Genomic DNA, 20546 nt, shown 5'->3' with positions numbered 1-20546 from the left:
AGTTACTTGTTCCGAATTAATAATGTTATGGTAAGAGTTTCCGTAGATAAATATTTTTTTGCAGGTAGATTTTTTTTTTAAATTACATTTTGATGATATTGTGAAGAAATTAAGATTGCTGAATATTCAATAAATTTGCTATGCAAGAATTTCTATCGAAATTGGGGCCAAGAATGCTATTCCAGTTGAAAATTTCCAAGACTTGAATAGCGAGGTTACTGAGAAAATTAGCCCATTCATGTTGACGTTAAAGGTATTATTGGAACTGAGGTACTAGACATGTATACTTGTATATTTGTTTGTTGTCTACTAAGGACATCCCCATGTACACGTTACACATTTGCCCTTAAACCAAGACTGCTTCATTATAAGTAAACAAAAGTACATAACATTTCTTTGAGTCAAGTAATCATAGCCACTTTATTGATTTTCAAATGTTTTTCCTGTAACATATAATCATAGCACAGTACTGAATTTATACACCATCACAATACCTTTATATTAGCACCCTGGACATTTAACATAGGTCCAAATAAAAAGTGTTAAAAAAATTTTAAAATGAAATTATCAGTGGGAATTTTAAATGCAAATAATAACACAACAGAGGATTGAACTATTAGAATTATGAAACAAACATCAACATCAGTTAGTGGACATTCTTCCACTGCAACAGTTGTCACGTTTTTGGTTATCCCCATTCCCTGGTCATTTTCCGTTGTCTGATGCGGCTGCGATTCACGACTCAAATGATCAGCATTGTGTGGGCCTTGCTCTCCTCAACATTTTCTGCAGCAGAAGATGAAGCAGCAAATATCCGTCACTGCGGAAATTTAGCAGCTGTGTGTCGCAACAGAAATATGTCCTCAAGGTTTTGGACTATATTCACCCATTGCATGGTTCCGCCATGTGCGAGGAGCGCCTCGCTCTGGCAGCATGCATGAATGGGAATTGAACCAGTCATATAAGATTGCGTAAAGTTCTGTAATTCTTCCTTTCATGTCATGCCAGTTCAAGGCTTTCCTTGCATCATGGTGGAACCGTGCAATAGGCGAATACTGGCCTGCAAGAATCACTACAATCCCACTGATATGCTATCCTGTGGCCCCACACGGTTACGATGAAATTCTTAAATGAAAGTATTGAAGATAGATTAAATGTGACTGTTCACCAAAAATGGGCTGAAATGTCATTGTTTTCACTTCAAACTACAGGGCGGTTGCACGGAAGGTCGTTGGTTCAAATCGTCCTCCAGAAGACATGCAAATCCATGGAGTACAATACCAATTACCTATTGAAGTGGTATTATTTCTTTTGTACTCCATGCATTTGCATGTCTTCTGGAGGACGAGTTAAACTAATGACCTTTTGTGCAATCGCCCTATAGAGGCCCTGCATTATTTTATCGATTGGCTCCAAACAAAGGATTTGAACCAGTGTCCTTCACCATAGTTATGGCGGAGTGCAGTCCATTCAATCAAATGTTGTCATCAACATATTTGATCGTAGTGCAGGGTTATGTGTGTGAGACGAACTGTCACGGTAGATTGCAATCATGCATTTGTTGAATGCATTTGAGTAGTCCGCCATATTTACGGGATGATACGTCACATGCAAGGCCTCTATTGAAGACAAATTATCTTCAAAATAAGCTTTACAATGACATGTTACATGTCCCTTTTTCTTGATTGAAAGGGAGTAAAAAATCAATAAATGCATTAAGAAATTCTTTGTTTTCTGTTGTTTTCAATAGACCATATCTCAGTACTTGATCTGCCAAAATTACAGCCCCTTTGTCATTACCTGTTGTTGATTTGCAAGCATGAAGTCCTAGAAAAGTGTCACAAAATGTGGACCAATGTAACATTTAAATCTTCAAACCATAAAAATAATATGTATTACACGTATGTGTCAATTTTACAATTCATTGTAAACAATTGACGAAAACCTGTAGAGTTTCAGAAATACAAGCCCAAACAGCCCTTGAAAATTTAGATTTATTACTAACACAGAATAACATCACTGGTACTTGACACCTAGGATTAGATTACAAACTATATCAAGTGTCCCTCCCCCAATTAATCATGTTAATGGCCTATGCACTTTCTGAACACTCCCTATTAAAGTTATAGCATCAGGTACTTTTGTTTTTAATTGGGTACAAAATTGATGAATACATTGTCAGGAAAATCCTCTCGACTGAGAGCAAGCCCGTAACCAGGGGTGGATGCCCCCCCCAAATCGCCAAAGGCCCCAAAAGGCCCCTTTTTGGGCCTAAAACGTCCCATTGGCAAGGGCCGCCGGCGGAAAACAAACTGTTTTTTGAAAAAAAAATCCACTTTTTCAAAATCAGCCCCCTATAAATCCTGGTTACAGGCCTGACTGAGAGCTTCAATGGATGTGTCATTTGCTTACAGTTAAGGAGCTCACAATGCAAAACCAATATATCCATTCTTCTCCATTTGAGGCAAATATGAACTAAATACTGTAATCACGTATATGCCCCCCTGGCTTGATCAAAAAATGGGGTGGGCTAACCGGGGAGGGGTTAGTACTTGAATTTGCATTACGCAAAGCACAATAGGAGTGTGATGACTCAAGGGGAATGAGTCGAATGTCAGCAATTTTCAATTAGAAGTTTTTTGCATCATTTTTCGACAGTTTACAAATGCTACATTTTGATGCAAACCCCATCAGACATCTGGTTACCGAGTTATGAGCAATTTATCGATGGTTTAAAACAATATAAAACAAAAGAATTTGAACATTGTTTTTGCCAATATCTCAAAAACAATATTGGTGACATCAGATTCATTCCCCTTGATCATTTCTCATATTACTATAAACTGGGTCATCATAAACAAATGGCAGCTGCATGAATGAAAGAAAAGATTAACCAAATTGTCACGACTTGTGGTGACCTGCAGCAGCTGCCTTCAAAAAAACTTCTGATTAGAAAATGTCTATAAATAATTTGAAACTATTTAAACATTCCAATGTTATTACAAGCTATCCAAAATATGGGTTTATTTTGTGCAGCATGTTACATCATACAAGTATATAAAATAGTAAAGGTAAAGCTTCATGCCTGTGTTTGCAGGTCAAAGTGCAAAACTTTCCACTTTTTAACTCAACTTCTATCCAGAAATGCACAGAAAAAGGGACTAGTTCTGTCAAATTATGGTACTTCTAAAGTTAATCCCAAATATAAGTTTATTTCCTGGTTGCTTATAGTAAACACTTAACAGGCACGAGTGTTCGCCTGTGTGAAGTTTGTTTTTGTAGTATATATTAGATGATTACACAGTTCATTATAATTTCTATACAAAATTAAATTACAACAGGTGGATTGGGCTATTCCAATTGAAACTCATACACAACTTATGAAAGACATGACTGCCCAAACAGGGAGTGTAAATGGGTTTACCTGAACGGGTGACTTCATTTGAAATCTACACCAACTGTGCGGGAGATTAAGAACATGTCTTCCATAGGGTGTATGGATTTCAACTGGAATAACCCATTTGTTTCTATACTATACAGAAATAAATTGAATACCTGAGTGGAAGAAGGGCCCAACTCCATTTTTTTACAAAAATGAGTTAGACCCAGCATTTTATTGCCAGCAGACTGCTCTTCCTTGTGTGTAAAAGATGAGTCAAAATCCACTCTCTAAATAGTCTTCCACGTATACCTAATCATGGTTTTCATGGAAGAAAGGCCCAACTCCGTGGAGTTGGGCCCTTCTTCCACAAATATTGGTTAAAGAGGAATTTTGTTCATCCATGAAATCTGCTTTACATTGCAATCAACTTTCTTGCTAATATATTTAGATGCTTATACTTGTGCAATTAATGGATAATTATCAAATTTCTGTAGCTATTTATAACACATCTGCTTACAGAACTGGCACTTGCAGTATATTAGTGGAAGAAGGGCCCAACTCCAGCTCGTATTAAGACCTGTACCGTTGCCATGGATATATCATATATAATTTCGAATGTATATAATATTGTATGTTCATGTATTGAAGGTCCCCTGAAGATGAAAACATTGTGTCTATGAAACTTTTCTAAATATTAAGTTTTATCGCAATATCTCAAAAACAGTTTTGATGGAGTTGGGCCCTTCTTCCACTCAGGTATTCAATTGTTTCTGCCTTTCGGACATTACCTCTCTATACTTCTCTACACCTTGAGTTTGGTAGTGACATAGGGGCGTACTTCGCTGGTCGTAGTATCAAATCATGTATGGTAAGCTACAGTGGCGTAGCCAGGATTTTTATATTGGGGGGGGGCAAGTTTTTGACACAAACCGACAAGTAATATTGACAATTCGAGCGTAGCGAGCAACGGGTGGGGTCCAGGGGCCCGCCTTAGGGCCCTAAGCTCTGAGGTTTTAGCGTTGTGGAATGCCATTTTTGATGCATGTTTTTACCTTTATATATAGTATTTTGTTAAGTTAAAATTGAGTGAAAATCACTAGAGAAGGTAAGGAAATAATGTTTTAACCCCGGTTTTAACATGTTTTAAAGAGAAAGGTTGCTATTTAATATAGTGTTCGAAATAATTTATGTAGGTTACACAGTGCGCCAGTGTGCCTGAATACCATACAAATAAGTAATGTTGAATCAAATTTTCACATTACTGACACTTTTAGTCGGACCCAAGTTCACATGACCGACGATGCAGATGCATGATTTGCCGACCGGCCCTCCGGGCCGGCACTTACTACCACTCAAAATGAAATATTAGGGGGGCAATTGCCCCCCTTACCCCCCCCCCCTCTAGCTACGCCACTGGTAAGCTAATCCCGCAGAGCATATACACACACATAGTTATGTGTACATGAAAGTTTGTCTGCAGTTTTGTGGTGCAACCATGTAAAAGCACTAACGTCACTAGCAAACTCAAAAGTGTATCTGGAATGGTACAATAGGCTTATAATAGTAAAGTTGACTCCCAGACTCTTAGTTCATGCTTTCAAATTTGAGATGGCTACTTCATAAACATCATTATTTTAGTATTATTATATCATTACTGACTTTGTTAGGATAGCACCTACAATTTTGCACAGTCTGAGAGAAAGAGCAAATGTTGCCTGGAGAAAGAGCCCCGATGTATATATAATCCAAATCCAACCTTGCAATGGCCACATTATTACATCATCATTACAAACCATGATAATGTATAATTCCATCAAATTTTAATTTGGTATTCTTACCCAAAATGGTGAAATAATATTAGTTCCTGTCAGGAAAGGTTTCTGTCCATTTAAGCCGAAATAACAAGGTAAAGTGAAATAAACCCCACAGGCTACTTTGACTGTTTTAAAACATGGAATTCTATGGGGACTAAATGCAGTAATACAACTTTATAATGTATATCGAAATTGCTCTGTTGTCACAAAACATATGAAGAGATTATAATTTATATAGAAACCAGAATCTAGGAATGAACATTCACTTTTTAAGCCAAATATTTAAAGACTAAATACATGATAATACAAGTTACAATCATGCCTCCAAAAAGGATAAATTTATCTTGAAAGGTTCTCTTTTCTATAAGTCGCATCACTGTGTTGCTGAGTCCAAGAGTGTTAGTTACATCAAGAATCTTCCTATGTGCACCCTGGAAAAGAGGAAACAAAAGGATTGAAAATAAAATAAATTTCTCATGATATATATTGCACAAAAATTAGAAAGGAGATGAAACAAGCAACACTTTTCACTTCTACTTATAAGTAAGGTTCCATGTGAAGTGTCTGATATGTGCCGTAAAGACCACATAATACAACGCTGTGTCAGACATAAGTCCTTGAACTTCAGGATCGCTGGATTTAGATGATTTTGCTGCTTCGGAACCTTTGCCATGTTCAAGGACTTATACCCAACACAGACATTTTAATGTCTTTACAGCACATATTTGACACTTTACTTGGAACCTTAATTACAACTGTTACTATCCACTGCCAGTCATTGGCCAGGTCTATCTTTCTAGAAATTGCAGGCAGTAACACATTGTTCCGGGGGAGGGGGGGGGGGTATTTAAATAAACATCATTTATTTGTCAATATTGTAGTTGAACTACTCATCACTCACAAAGTTGGTTAGTTAGAGGGGAAATAGGGAAAACTATTTTTCAAACTTTGATACCAGAATTAAAGCTGTAGGGAAATAGCAGAAAATATTAACCTGTTGATTAATAGTCAGTTTACGTAGATCAGCTGGAAGTAGCTGAACCTATTTTGATGTGTCGTACGTGATTGACGAATCAAATGGCCCCTTTAGCTCATAAGTTATGTAAGAGCTTTAATAACTTGACATTCTTACCTTTAGTATGGATCTTTGGTCAGATATAGTAGCAGAACCTTGTCTTAACAAATCATCTATACCTCTATGTGCATTGTGTAATGAGATGATGTGTTCACATTCCATCATTATATTAGTCTTTCTTACCTTCAACATGGATCTTTGGTCCCTAAGATTAGATATAGTAGCAGAACCTTGTCCTAACAAATCATCTATACCTCTATGTGCATTGTGTAATGAGATGATGTGTTAACATTCTATCATTATATTAGTCTTTCTTACCTTCAACATGGATCTTTGGTCCCTAAGGTTAGATATAGTAGCAGAACCTTGTCCTAACAAATCATCTATACCTCTATGTGCATTGTGTAATGAGATAATGTGTTCACATTCTATCATTATATTAGTCTTTCTTACCTTCAACATGGATCTTTGGTCCCTAAGGTTAGATATAGTAGCAGAACCTTGTCCTAACAAATCATCTATACCTCTATGTGCATTGTGTAATGAGATGATGTGTTCACATTCCATCATTATATTAGTCTTTCTTACCTTCAACATGGATCTTTGGTCCCTAAGGTTAGATATAGTAGCAGAACCTTGTCCTAACAAATCATCTATACCTCTATGTGCATTGTGTAATGAGATGATGTGTTCACATTCCATCATTATATTAGTCTTTCTTACCTTCAACATGGATCTTTGGTCCCTAAGATTAGATATAGTAGCAGAACCTTGTCCTAACAAATCATCTATACCTCTATGTGCATTGTGTAATGAGATGATGTGTTAACATTCTATCATTATATTAGTCTTTCTTACCTTCAACATGGATCTTTGGTCCCTAAGATTAGATATAGTAGCAGAACCTTGTCCTAACAAATCATCTATACCTCTATGTGCATTGTGTAATGAGATAATGTGTTCACATTCCATCATTATATTAGTCTTTCTTACCTTCAACATGGATCTTTGGTCCCTAAGATTAGATATAGTAGCAGAACCTTGTCCTAACAAATCATCTATACCTCTATCGCATTGTGTAATGAGATGATGTGTTCACATTCCATCATTATATTAGTCTTTCTTACCTTCAACATGGATCTTTGGTCCCTAAGATTAGATATAGTAGCAGAACCTTGTCCTAACAAATCATCTATACCTCTATGTGCATTGTGTAATGAGATGATGTGTACACATTCTATCATTATATTAGTCTTTCTTACCTTCAACATGGATCTTTGGTCTCTAACCTTGTCCTAACAAATCATCTATACCTCTATGAGCATTGTGTAATGAGATAATGTGTTAACATTCTATCATTATATTAGTCTTTCTTACCTTCAACATGGATCTTTGGTCCCTAAGATTAGATATAGTAGCAGAACCTTGTCCTAACAAATCATCTATACCTCTATATGCATTGTGTAATGAGATGATGTGTTCACATTCCATCATTATATTAGTCTTTCTTACCTTCAACATGGATCTTTGGTCCCTAAGATTAGATATAGTAGCAGCACCTTGTCCTAACAAATCATCTTGAAATGTTTATTGTTTTTAATATATTTTGTTTACTGTCTTTCATCCATTTTACTCCTGCAGAGATATGGCATCTGAATTCTTTCTGATGCCATACTCTTGTCTGGATTTGTATGTCTACTTTTCGATCTGTTTTGATGTAATTGTATATAATAAAGATTGAAATGAATAAATAATACTATGTGCATTGTGTAATGAGATGATGTGTTAACATTCTATCATTATATTAGTCTTTCTTACCTTCAACATGGATCTTTGGTCCCTAAGATTAGATATAGTAGCAGAACCTTGTCCTAACAAATCATCTATACCTCTATGAGCATTGTGTAATGAGATGATGTGTTCACATTCCATCATTATATTAGTCTTTCTTACCTTCAACATGGATCTTTGGTCCCTAAGATTAGATATAGTAGCAGAACCTTGTCCTAACAAATCATCTATACCTCTATGTGCATTGTGTAATGAGATGATGTGTTAATATTCTATCATTATATTAGTCTTTCTTACCTTCAACATGGATCTTTGGTCCCTAAGGTTAGATATAGTAGCAGAACCTTGTCCTAACAAATCATCTATACCTCTATGTGCATTGTGTAATGAGATAATGTGTTCACATTCTATCATTATATTAGTCTTTCTTACCTTCAACATGGATCTTTGGTCCCTAAGGTTAGATATAGTAGCAGAACCTTGTCCTAACAAATCATCTATACCTCTATGTGCATTGTGTAATGAGATGATGTGTTCACATTCCATCATTATATTAGTCTTTCTTACCTTCAACATGGATCTTTGGTCCCTTAGGTTAGATATAGTAGCAGAACCTTGTCCTAACAAATCATCTATACCTCTATGTGCATTGTGTAATGAGATGATGTGTTCACATTCCATCATTATATTAGTCTTTCTTACCTTCAACATGGATCTTTGGTCCCTAAGATTAGATATAGTAGCAGAACCTTGTCCTAACAAATCATCTATACCTCTATGTGCATTGTGTAATGAGATGTGTTAACATTCTATCATTATATTAGTCTTTCTTACCTTCAACATGGATCTTTGGTCCCTAAGGTTAGATATAGTAGCAGAACCTTGTCCTAACAAATCATCTATACCTCTATGTGCATTGTGTAATGAGATGATGTGTTCACATTCCATCATTATATTAGTCTTTCTTACCTTCAACATGGATCTTTGGTCCCTAAGGTTAGATATAGTAGCAGAACCTTGTCCTAACAAATCATCTATACCTCTATGTGCATTGTGTAATGAGATGATGTGTTCACATTCTATCATTATATTAGTCTTTCTTACCTTCAACATGGATCTTTGGTCCCTAACCTTGTCCTAACAAATCATCTATACCTCTATGAGCATTGTGTAATGAGATAATGTGTTAACATTCTATCATTATATTAGTCTTTCTTACCTTCAACATGGATCTTTGGTCCCTAAGATTAGATATAGTAGCAGAACCTTGTCCTAACAAATCATCTATACCTCTATGTGCATTGTGTAATGAGATGATGTGTTCACATTCCATCATTATATTAGTCTTTCTTACCTTCAACATGGATCTTTGGTCCCTAAGATTAGATATAGTAGCAGCACCTTGTCCTAACAAATCATCTATACCTCTATGTGCATTGTGTAATGAGATAATGTGTTCACATTCCATCATTATATTAGTCTTTCTTACCTTCAACATGGATCTTTGGTCCCTAAGATTAGATATAGTAGCAGACCCTTGTCCTAACAAATCATCTATACCTCTATGTGCATTGTGTAATGAGATAATGTGTTCACATTCCATCATTATATTAGTCTTTCTTACCTTCAACATGGATCTTTGGTCCCTAAGATTAGATATAGTAGCAGAACCTTGTCCTAACAAATCATCTATACCTCTATGTGCATTGTGTAATGAGATAATGTGTTCACATTCCATCATTATATTAGTCTTTCTTACCTTCAACATGGATCTTTGGTCCCTAAGGTTAGATATAGTAGCAGAACCTTGTCCTAACAAATCATCTATACCTCTATGTGCATTGTGTAATGAGATGATGTGTTCACATTCCATCATTATATTAGTCTTTCTTACCTTCAACATGGATCTTTGGTCCCTAAGATTAGATATAGTAGCAGAACCTTGTCCTAACAAATCATCTATACCTCTATGTGCATTGTGTAATGAGATGATGTGTTCACATTCCATCATTATATTAGTCTTTCTTACCTTCAACATGGATCTTTGGTCCCTAAGGTTAGATATAGTAGCAGAAGCTTGTCCTAACAAATCATCTATACCTCTATGTGCATTGTGTAATGAGATGATGTGTTCACATTCCATCATTATATTAGTCTTTCTTACCTTCAACATGGATCTTTGGTCCCTAAGATTAGATATAGTAGCAGAACCTTGTCCTAACAAATCATCTATACCTCTATGTGCATTGTGTAATGAGATGATGTGTTAACATTCTATCATTATATTAGTCTTTCTTACCTTCAACATGGATCTTTGGTCCCTAAGATTAGATATAGTAGCAGAACCTTGTCCTAACAAATCATCTATACCTCTATGTGCATTGTGTAATGAGATAATGTGTTCACATTCCATCATTATATTAGTCTTTCTTACCTTCAACATGGATCTTTGGTCCCTAAGATTAGATATAGTAGCAGAACCTTGTCCTAACAAATCATCTATACCTCTATGCGCATTGTGTAATGAGATGATGTGTTCACATTCCATCATTATATTAGTCTTTCTTACCTTCAACATGGATCTTTGGTCCCTAAGATTAGATATAGTAGCAGAACCTTGTCCTAACAAATCATCTATACCTCTATGTGCATTGTGTAATGAGATGATGTGTTCACATTCTATCATTATATTAGTCTTTCTTACCTTCAACATGGATCTTTGGTCCCTAACCTTGTCCTAACAAATCATCTATACCTCTATGAGCATTGTGTAATGAGATAATGTGTTAACATTCTATCATTATATTAGTCTTTCTTACCTTCAACATGGATCTTTGGTCCCTAAGATTAGATATAGTAGCAGAACCTTGTCCTAACAAATCATCTATACCTCTATGTGCATTGTGTAATGAGATGATGTGTTCACATTCCATCATTATATTAGTCTTTCTTACCTTCAACATGGATCTTTGGTCCCTAAGATTAGATATAGTAGCAGCACCTTGTCCTAACAAATCATCTATACCTCTATGTGCATTGTGTAATGAGATAATGTGTTCACATTCCATCATTATATTAGTCTTTCTTACCTTCAACATGGATCTTTGGTCCCTAAGATTAGATATAGTAGCAGACCCTTGTCCTAACAAATCATCTATACCTCTATGTGCATTGTGTAATGAGATAATGTGTTCACATTCCATCATTATATTAGTCTTTCTTACCTTCAACATGGATCTTTGGTCCCTAAGATTAGATATAGTAGCAGAACCTTGTCCTAACAAATCATCTATACCTCTATGTGCATTGTGTAATGAGATAATGTGTTCACATTCTATCATTATATTAGTCTTTCTTACCTTCAACATGGATCTTTGGTCCCTAAGATTAGATATAGTAGCAGAACCTTGTCCTAACAAATCATCTATACCTCTATGTGCATTGTGTAATGAGATGATGTGTTCACATTCTATCATTATATTAGTCTTTCTTACCTTCAACATGGATCTTTGGTCCCTAAGGTTAGATATAGTAGCAGACCCTTGTCTTAACAAATCATCTATACCTCTATGTGCATTGTGTAATGAGATGATGTGTTAACATTCTATCATTATATTAGTCTTTCTTACCTTCAACATGGATCTTTGGTCCCTAAGATTAGATATAGTAGCAGAACCTTGTCCTAACAAATCATCTATACCTCTATGAGCATTGTGTAATGAGATGATGTGTTCACATTCCATCATTATATTAGTCTTTCTTACCTTCAACATGGATCTTTGGTCCCTAAAGTTAGATATAGTAGCAGAACCTTGTCCTAACAAATCATCTATACCTCTATGTGCATTGTGTAATGAGATGATGTGTTCACATTCCATCATTATATTAGTCTTTCTTACCTTCAACATGGATCTTTGGTCCCTAAGATTAGATATAGTAGCAGAACCTTGTCCTAACAAATCATCTATACCTCTATGTGCATTGTGTAATGAGATAATGTGTTCACATTCTATCATTATATTAGTCTTTCTTACCTTCAACATGGATCTTTGGTCCCTAAGGTTAGATATAGTAGCAGAACCTTGTCCTAACAAATCATCTATACCTCTATGAGCATTGTGTAATGAGATGATGTGTTCACATTCCATCATTATATTAGTCTTTCTTACCTTCAACATGGATCTTTGGTCCCTAAGATTAGATATAGTAGCAGAACCTTGTCCTAACAAATCATCTATACCTCTATGTGCATTGTGTAATGAGATGATGTGTTCACATTCCATCATTATATTAGTCTTTCTTACCTTCAACATGGATCTTTGGTCCCTAAGATTAGATATAGTAGCAGAACCTTGTCCTAACAAATCATCTATACCTCTATGTGCATTGTGTAATGAGATGATGTGTTCACATTCCATCATTATATTAGTCTTTCTTACCTTCAACATGGATCTTTGGTCCCTAAGGTTAGATATAGTAGCAGAACCTTGTCCTAACAAATCATCTATACCTCTATGTGCATTGTGTAATGAGATGATGTGTTAACATTCTATCATTATATTAGTCTTTCTTACCTTCAACATGGATCTTTGGTCCCTAAGATTAGATATAGTAGCAGAACATTGTCCTAACAAATCATCTATACCTCTATGAGCATTGTGTAATGAGATGATGTGTTCACATTCCATCATTATATTAGTCTTTCTTACCTTCAACATGGATCTTTGGTCCCTAAAGTTAGATATAGTAGCAGAACCTTGTCCTAACAAATCATCTATACCTCTATGTGCATTGTGTAATGAGATGATGTGTTCACATTCCATCATTATATTAGTCTTTCTTACCTTCAACATGGATCTTTGGTCCCTAAGATTAGATATAGTAGCAGAACCTTGTCCTAACAAATCATCTATACCTCTATGTGCATTGTGTAATGAGATGATGTGTTCACATTCCATCATTATATTAGTCTTTCTTACCTTCAACATGGATTTTTGGTCCCTAAGATTAGATATAGTAGCAGAACCTTGTCCTAACAAATCATCTATACCTCTATGTGCATTGTGTAATGAGATGATGTGTTCACATTCCATCATTATATTAGTCTTTCTTACCTTCAACATGGATCTTTGGTCCCTAAGATTAGATATAGTAGCAGAACCTTGTCCTAACAAATCATCTATACCTCTATGTGCATTGTGTAATGAGATGATGTGTTCACATTCCATCATTATATTAGTCTTTCTTACCTTCAACATGGATCTTTGGTCCCTAAGGTTAGATATAGTAGCAGAACCTTGTCCTAACAAATCATCTATACCTCTATGTGCATTGTGTAATGAGATAATGTGTTCACATTCTATCATTATATTAGTCTTTCTTACCTTCAACATGGATCTTTGGTCCCTAAGGTTAGATATAGTAGCAGAACCTTGTCCTAACAAATCATCTATACCTCTATGAGCATTGTGTAATGAGATGATGTGTTCACATTCCATCATTATATTAGTCTTTCTTACCTTCAACATGGATCTTTGGTCCCTAAGATTAGATATAGTAGCAGAACCTTGTCCTAACAAATCATCTATACCTCTATGTGCATTGTGTAATGAGATGATGTGTTCACATTCCATCATTATATTAGTCTTTCTTACCTTCAACATGGATCTTTGGTCCCTAAGATTAGATATAGTAGCAGAACCTTGTCCTAACAAATCATCTATACCTCTATGTGCATTGTGTAATGAGATGATGTGTTCACATTCCATCATTATATTAGTCTTTCTTACCTTCAACATGGATCTTTGGTCCCTAAGGTTAGATATAGTAGCAGAACCTTGTCCTAACAAATCATCTATACCTCTATGTGCATTGTGTAATGAGATGATGTGTTAACATTCTATCATTATATTAGTCTTTCTTACCTTCAACATGGATCTTTGGTCCCTAAGATTAGATATAGTAGCAGAACCTTGTCCTAACAAATCATCTATACCTCTATGAGCATTGTGTAATGAGATAATGTGTTCACATTCTATCATTATATTAGTCTTTCTTACCTTCAACATGGATCTTTGGTCCCTAAGATTAGATATAGTAGCAGAACCTTGTCCTAACAAATCATCTATACCTCTATGCGCATTGTGTAATGAGATGATGTGTTCACATTCTATCATTATATTAGTCTTTCTTACCTTCAACATGGATCTTTGGTCCCTAAGGTTAGATATAGTAGCAGAACCTTGTCCAAACAAATCATCTATACCTCTATGAGCATTGTGTAATGAGATGATGTGTTCACATTCCATCATTATATTAGTCTTTCTTACCTTCAACATGGATCTTTGGTCCCTAAGGTTAGATATAGTAGCAGAACCTTGTCCTAACAAATCATCTATACCTCTATGCGCATTGTGTAATGAATCATTGTGTTGTAATTCATGATCTATCATTATTGATGCCTCATCCTACATAAAAGAGAAAAATAACAAAGAACAGTGTTAATAACATGATCAAGGAGATAGATCAGATAGTGATCTGTGGGGCAAGATTTTTTTTCCACCTGATCTTGGCATGCCCCCATAAATACCTTAATAATTACTTAATAATTTCCAACCCGACCTGACCAATTTGGAACAATCCCGCCTGATTTGGACCAGTTTAATTTCTCACACACCGGACCGGCCAATCCAAATTTCTGCTAGCTTCATCCTGATCCGTTCTTGCCTTCACAGATCATATCCGACAAATTTTAATTGAAATCTAAGAATGACAACCAAACATGCATTATTGTACAAATACAACATGTTTTGAGGGGAAGTAGTCAAAACTACTGGTCCCAGTGTTGGACGATTTGACTACTTCCCGACGCGTCAGCGGGACCAGTAGTTTTGAATACTTCCCTGAAATGGAACTTGTTGTATTTGTTTACTATATTTCATAAATATTTTCACTATCACGGTAAAATCGTAAACAAAAGTCAAATCACACCGGTAGGCCTACCAGTCAGCGTGCCGGCCAGCATGGTAAAATTAAGCTTAATATTTTGCTTACCTGATTTTATTGGAGGATTTACACTATATTAATAACATTTTGTTTCATAAAACGTCAAATTCATGTGTTATTATCCATCGGTAATCTCGGATATAATTGCAGCATTTTCACGATAAACGGATCTGCAGAATCGCCGTTGTGTAGCATAATGCTACGTTAAAAGGAACGGTGACGCGCGGGATTGATACACTGTGTTGTAGTAGGGTGTGGAAGTTTTTACTACTTCCCCGTGTGCACGTAACATATTCACTGAAGGGGCATAAACACAAGCCATGTTATATTGATTTTTCAAAATAAAATGCTATACCTAAATTTCAATACACCAAAAGGGCCAGGGGAATTAATGAGGTATCATACTAGCGTTGAAATAGATAATATTTGGTCACTACCCAAATGTAGGATCTCATCTATGGAATGTTACTTACATTAGTTGTAAACGATCTTGACAAAAGTTCCTCTCTGTCCCTCTCTTCTTGTTCTCTAGTATAGCGTCTATGTTGAATGTTACGGAGGGCTGCTTGTATATGCTGGTTATCGTACTTCAATTGATTTACACGTCTGAAAATTGGAAAAGTAAATTATTATGTGAACCATCTTGCAAAATTAATGGTATATACTTTCCAGATGAGAGTGGTTAGGCGAAACTTTGGAATGATTCCAGTAGCACAACTGTCACAGCCATTGTATCTCACTACTGAAATGATTTTCTGGATTTTGGATTGGTAGGGATATGCGGCTGGGATTCCGATACCATACCTCCCAAAACATACTAAATTTAATGACAACAAACAACACAATATACTAATACAAGCAGAATTAAAATCGGAGAACCAGGACCACCATCTTGATACATGCATGGAGCAAAAATTGGGGTATTCGTTTTGCTCGAGGCAATCATTGTCATGTGTGCGCAACATCACATACTAGACGCATTTGAGAGACGCATTTCATGTGACCTGCACGCGATACCTAAACACTTCAGATAAGATGCAGAATTGTTTACGTTCGCTAGGACCCGAATACCCCCAATTTTTCCCCTATATAGCTGACGGCTCTGTTGTACATAGTGATAGGGAGTCCAGGTTCTCTGGTTTTAATTCTGTAAGCACCAGATAAATTTGGAAGCCAACAAATGCTGCACCTCAATTTTCCAAAAAATGCAACAAAAAAAAAAGTTTGGGGTTCCTTTTTTTTTGTACAAAATTATTTTTTTAAAGTGGTAGATAATAAATTGTTGGTTATTCAAGGTTGGAAACAGGAGAAATAATGCTACTGTGGCCGCGAAAACCACAACTGCAATTCTTAACTCACTGCAGGTTTTGCGAAGATAACTTACAATTTAGCATTTTGTCTTCTTGTTGGTGGTTCTTTGTTGACTAATATATCCAGTCTCTCACAGTTACTGGTTATCTGGTCTATTCTAGTCTGGATTTCATTCTCTATTACTGAAAAACAAAAACACAATGCATCAGTAAATTAATAAACCATGTGGCAATTGGAGTACAATGTAGGCTCAAACTGTCATAATCAATAATGGTGCATCATAGTTCTAATTGGTAGTTTTGTGTGGCGTGTCTCTGTGTCGGACAAAGTTTTCTTTGAAGTTTTAATGCACACGAAAGGGTCAGTAGAGGCAATTTGATGAAAAGTATGTCATCAAGCTTTCCTGAGCCAGTTTAAACAAAACACTTAGTTAGATTTTTAGAGACTCTACAAAAACAATACAAAGTAGAAGTAAAAGTAGAAATCTGCCATGATATTGTTATTATAAGATCAGCTTGGTTAAAATAAAAAAAGTCTGCACAAAGAAACAAAATGTTTGAAATCAACAAAGTCTGTTGACAAGACTTTTCTCAACCGACAATACAGTATTAACTTTCATTTTGATTTCAAACTTACTATGGGCATCTTCTTTCCTTGCATTCTCTACTCGTCCAAGGCTATTCTGCACCTCATGGATCATTCTGCAATTCACACAAAAAAATAACAGGACATTATAATCAGTGTGGTATAGTTAAAATATTGCTGCTTATCTTCTGTCTGATGTCATATAATTTCATTTCCTGAATATGGTAACTAGAATTCTGCGGCCCGTAATTAAGGTGGACCACAACAAAGGTTTGTAAATTACAAACCACAAGTCTTGCCTGCTTTCTTGAAACCTTGGAACATTATACGGCTAAGTTTCATGAAAATCCAACATTTAATACTTTGACCCCTGATGACCTGAAAAAAATTGCCATATTTTTGCAAGTAGAAGTATCAAGTTTCATGAAAATCCAACAATATTTACTAATTTGACCCAAATGACACAATGCCCTTAAAAATTACCACATTTAAATCTTTTTCATAATAACATTTAGTGATAAAGAAACTTTTTTACATCTATGGATCTAGCTGGGTGATCTTGTCAGCCTTGTCTTGAAGTTGTATAGGATACTCCTCTAAATGGCTATTGTTAAATTTGTATGAAGTAGAGGTATGATATATACATTACATATACTTGTTTGTGCTTTAAAAGATCATTTTTTGTGTAAAGTGTAGGTACGGTATCCTGTTGAATATATCCGGCAAATTGAGTCCTACTCTAAAATTGTGAAACCCGGTTACAAAAACCAGCTGCAGGATACCCGAAGGACATTATTTAATGTAATTTACAAGCCTTGCCATGACGCAGTTTGCTTGAAAATTCTGCCTGTAAAGTTAAATGGCACCATCGTGAGCTGATAAACTTGGCCCCTGTGGTTTATACATGTAGTAGCCACAAAATCCAATTACAATAAGGCCAGAGTTCAATGTGAAAGAAAGCTGTTGTTTAACTTGTTTAATGTTTACATATTTTCCAGGTACTGTATAATAAATTTATATACACACAACTGTTACTACAGATTCTATTGGGTGATTTTTGAGATGTAGCATCTAGTTTTCCTAGGTGAAACCAATGTATTTTGGCATCCTTAAACCTTAAAGGATAAAACTAGAATTGGTTCCATTTTTTTTCTATTTCCCCCTATACTTCCCACGAGGGGTTGAAGGTCATAATGGGGGCCAAAATTTATATCTGTTCTATCATATGCTGTAATATACCTCAAATTGTTCCTCTCATTGCTAGCCCAGGGGGGCCACTCACAATTATGTGTTGTCAAGCAGCTTCTCAGATTCCCAACCCTAAACACCAGACCATAATTGAGTAAAAGAATGAGCCCCACCTTGGAGCAAAATAGGCTAAAAAGGCTACCCTTTTTTGCAAAAGCTTGAAATTGATACCCTTATTATCGCAGCCACAGGTTGAAAACCCCAGTACCCTTTTCTTTTACAAATGAAAAACACACAATTAATTCAAGAGATATTATTTTTGTTACTACTTTTAATCAACTCTATGAAGAATCTGTGTAATATTTTTTTCCAATTTTTTTTTCACTTCCTTGAATTCAGGGTTCGGTTTTTGCTGGCATAAACCTGTTTTTGCCATTGCTGGTGGCAAAAACCTGTTTTTGCCAGTTTTTGCCCGGTTTAAACCGGCAAAAACTCACATATAGTCACTCAAATATTAAAAAGTAAAAACAGAAAGCTCATAAACAGTAGCACATAACTTTTAATGAATTATTCAACATATTTTTTTGTCTCATCAAGTCCTTAAAATGAAAAAGTTTTGAATTTGAAATATGCCACATTTCAGGAAATGCACTTGAGCAATGAAAACGCATGCCTTGAATTTCTTAATAATAATATGTTACTTATAATTACAAAATCTGGCCTTGTTACACTCAGGAAACTATTTTTGTAACTTAATAATTTGTTTTGAGATGAAAAAACTGAACTATAAATCACTTTTTCAGTTTTTTGCCATTTTTGCCGGCAAAAACTGGCAAAAATTGTTTTTGCCGAGTGGTTAAAACCATGGTTTTTCCACCTGCGGCAAAAACCTGCGAACCCTGCTTGAATTGAAATAGATGTAACCAGCCCTCGAATTAACCCACGGCACCCATGGCATTTTGCCGTGGGTGCCCATCCCCACTGCCGTAATGCCCTCAAAATATGTCCTTTACCCAAGGCAGTCACTTGCCGTGCCCTCTAATGAAGTTGCCGTCGGTGCCCCAGCCCTGCCCCTTTATTATAAAATCATCTATCTATGTTTGTGTGTGTTTTCTTCACTTTTGAGAAATTGCCTTGGTGCCTTTCTCAAATTTTCAACAGTTGCCTTGATGCCCTCTTGAAATATTACAAACTGCCATGCTGCCTGCCTTTTCAGTGAAAATCCAAGGCAATTATCAACTTGCCATAAAAAAAGTTGCCGTGCCCCTTTAGATCCTTAATTCGAGGGCTGGATGTAACTCCCCATACTTTGAGCTATTGAGTTGTTTTTGTACCATTGTTTAAGTTTCTTAATGCTCTTTACAGTGATACCAAATTTGTAGATGTTCCTTGAAAAAACCTAAAAAGTGTCGTCCTCCCTACATCATGGGAGTACATGCCCCCTAGTTTACGTGTAAACTTTGAGGCTTTCAAGGGAGCTGTTACATCTGGCCCGTAATTGGTGGCCCATGTTTTTACTTGCACCCTGTAAATAAGCACCAGCACGTCTGGCACCGCACATACGCATCCATTAGACTGCTGCCCTCAGTCGTCAACCGTCTGGATTGACGACTGAGAAAACTACGTGGAAAAAAAGTGACGGATTTTGCAACAGGATTCCTGTGGCATAGAGCATGTAGAGCATGCAGTTGTGTCCAAATTGACCTTTTGACCGAGTTTGTTGTTTTTAGAAGTTCAGAGCGCGATCTTGTCACAGCGGCGCGGTACAGCGACGCGGTACGCGGTACACGGGCGCCGCTAGTCAGTCGCGCTATGGCGCACAATCAAATTCGCATTGATAGTTTTCAGAAGTCCGTCATGATATTGGCTGTGAGATAATCAGTCGTCACTACAAAGCATACACAGTACATGCGAAGTGTAGACGGCTGATTGGAATTAGTCTACGCATCCATTGGCATCACATCCAGACTTATGGACTCTGCCAATTACCGAAGTAGAAGTAGAAGTGTAGTAGTTATTTGAGATCACTCACGATAATCATGATAATAGTTAATACTAGCTAGCTCTGGCCTAGATAAGCTTAAGAAAATAACTTACTTATTCGTATCATGGTAAAGCTTCTCCATGGCTCTAGGTGATGCTTAGACACTTCTCTCTCTTATATTCGCTTCAAAATTGGGGTCAGATTCAGGCTTTCGACAAGAAATTGTAATCTATCAAAGTGTCAATTATGCAATATGCTGCGGATTACACTTTGATACACGTCAATAAATAGTGTCATTATAATATAGAAACATCTTGCACCTGAAAAATAATTTTAAAATATAGAAGATGACAATAAATTTATTCTAATTATTTATTTTATTTACGTAAAATTTACAAATACAATGTAGAA

General features: G+C 36.0%; 1 protein-coding gene across 1 annotated transcript; it reads right to left on the bottom strand.

Annotated features, from left to right (window-relative positions):
• Window positions 1-2306: 2306 nt before the first annotated feature.
• LOC140167989 (Golgi SNAP receptor complex member 2-like) lies at window positions 2307-20442 on the bottom strand. Its single transcript, XM_072191297.1, has 6 exons — window positions 20249-20442; window positions 17015-17079; window positions 16452-16560; window positions 15541-15673; window positions 14392-14529; window positions 2307-5627 (listed from the first exon to the last, which is right to left on the bottom strand). The coding sequence occupies exons 1-6, from the start codon at window positions 20275-20277 to the stop codon at window positions 5466-5468; spliced, it is 636 nt and encodes a 211-aa protein (XP_072047398.1). The 5' UTR covers window positions 20278-20442; the 3' UTR covers window positions 2307-5465.
• Window positions 20443-20546: the final 104 nt, after the last annotated feature.

This window comes from Amphiura filiformis, chromosome 13 (genome assembly GCF_039555335.1).
Source record: "Amphiura filiformis chromosome 13, Afil_fr2py, whole genome shotgun sequence".
NCBI lineage: Eukaryota > Metazoa > Echinodermata > Ophiuroidea > Amphilepidida > Amphiuridae > Amphiura > Amphiura filiformis.
The sequence above is the reverse complement of the archived record's forward strand: the minus strand, read 5'-3'. Positions and strand labels throughout refer to the sequence as shown.

What these genes read in the sequence shown, in the direction of transcription:
- LOC140167989 (XM_072191297.1), bottom strand. Translation starts at nt 20,277, where the DNA reads ATGGAGAAGCTTTACCATGATACGAATAA. An exon ending in CTTTACCATGATACGAATAA is followed by an intron (nt 17,080 to 20,248) that starts GTAAGTTATTTT and finishes TGTGAATTGCAG; the next exon opens with AATGATCCATGAGGTGCAGA. An exon ending in AAGGAAAGAAGATGCCCATA is followed by an intron (nt 16,561 to 17,014) that starts GTAAGTTTGAAA and finishes TTTGTTTTTCAG; the next exon opens with TAATAGAGAATGAAATCCAG.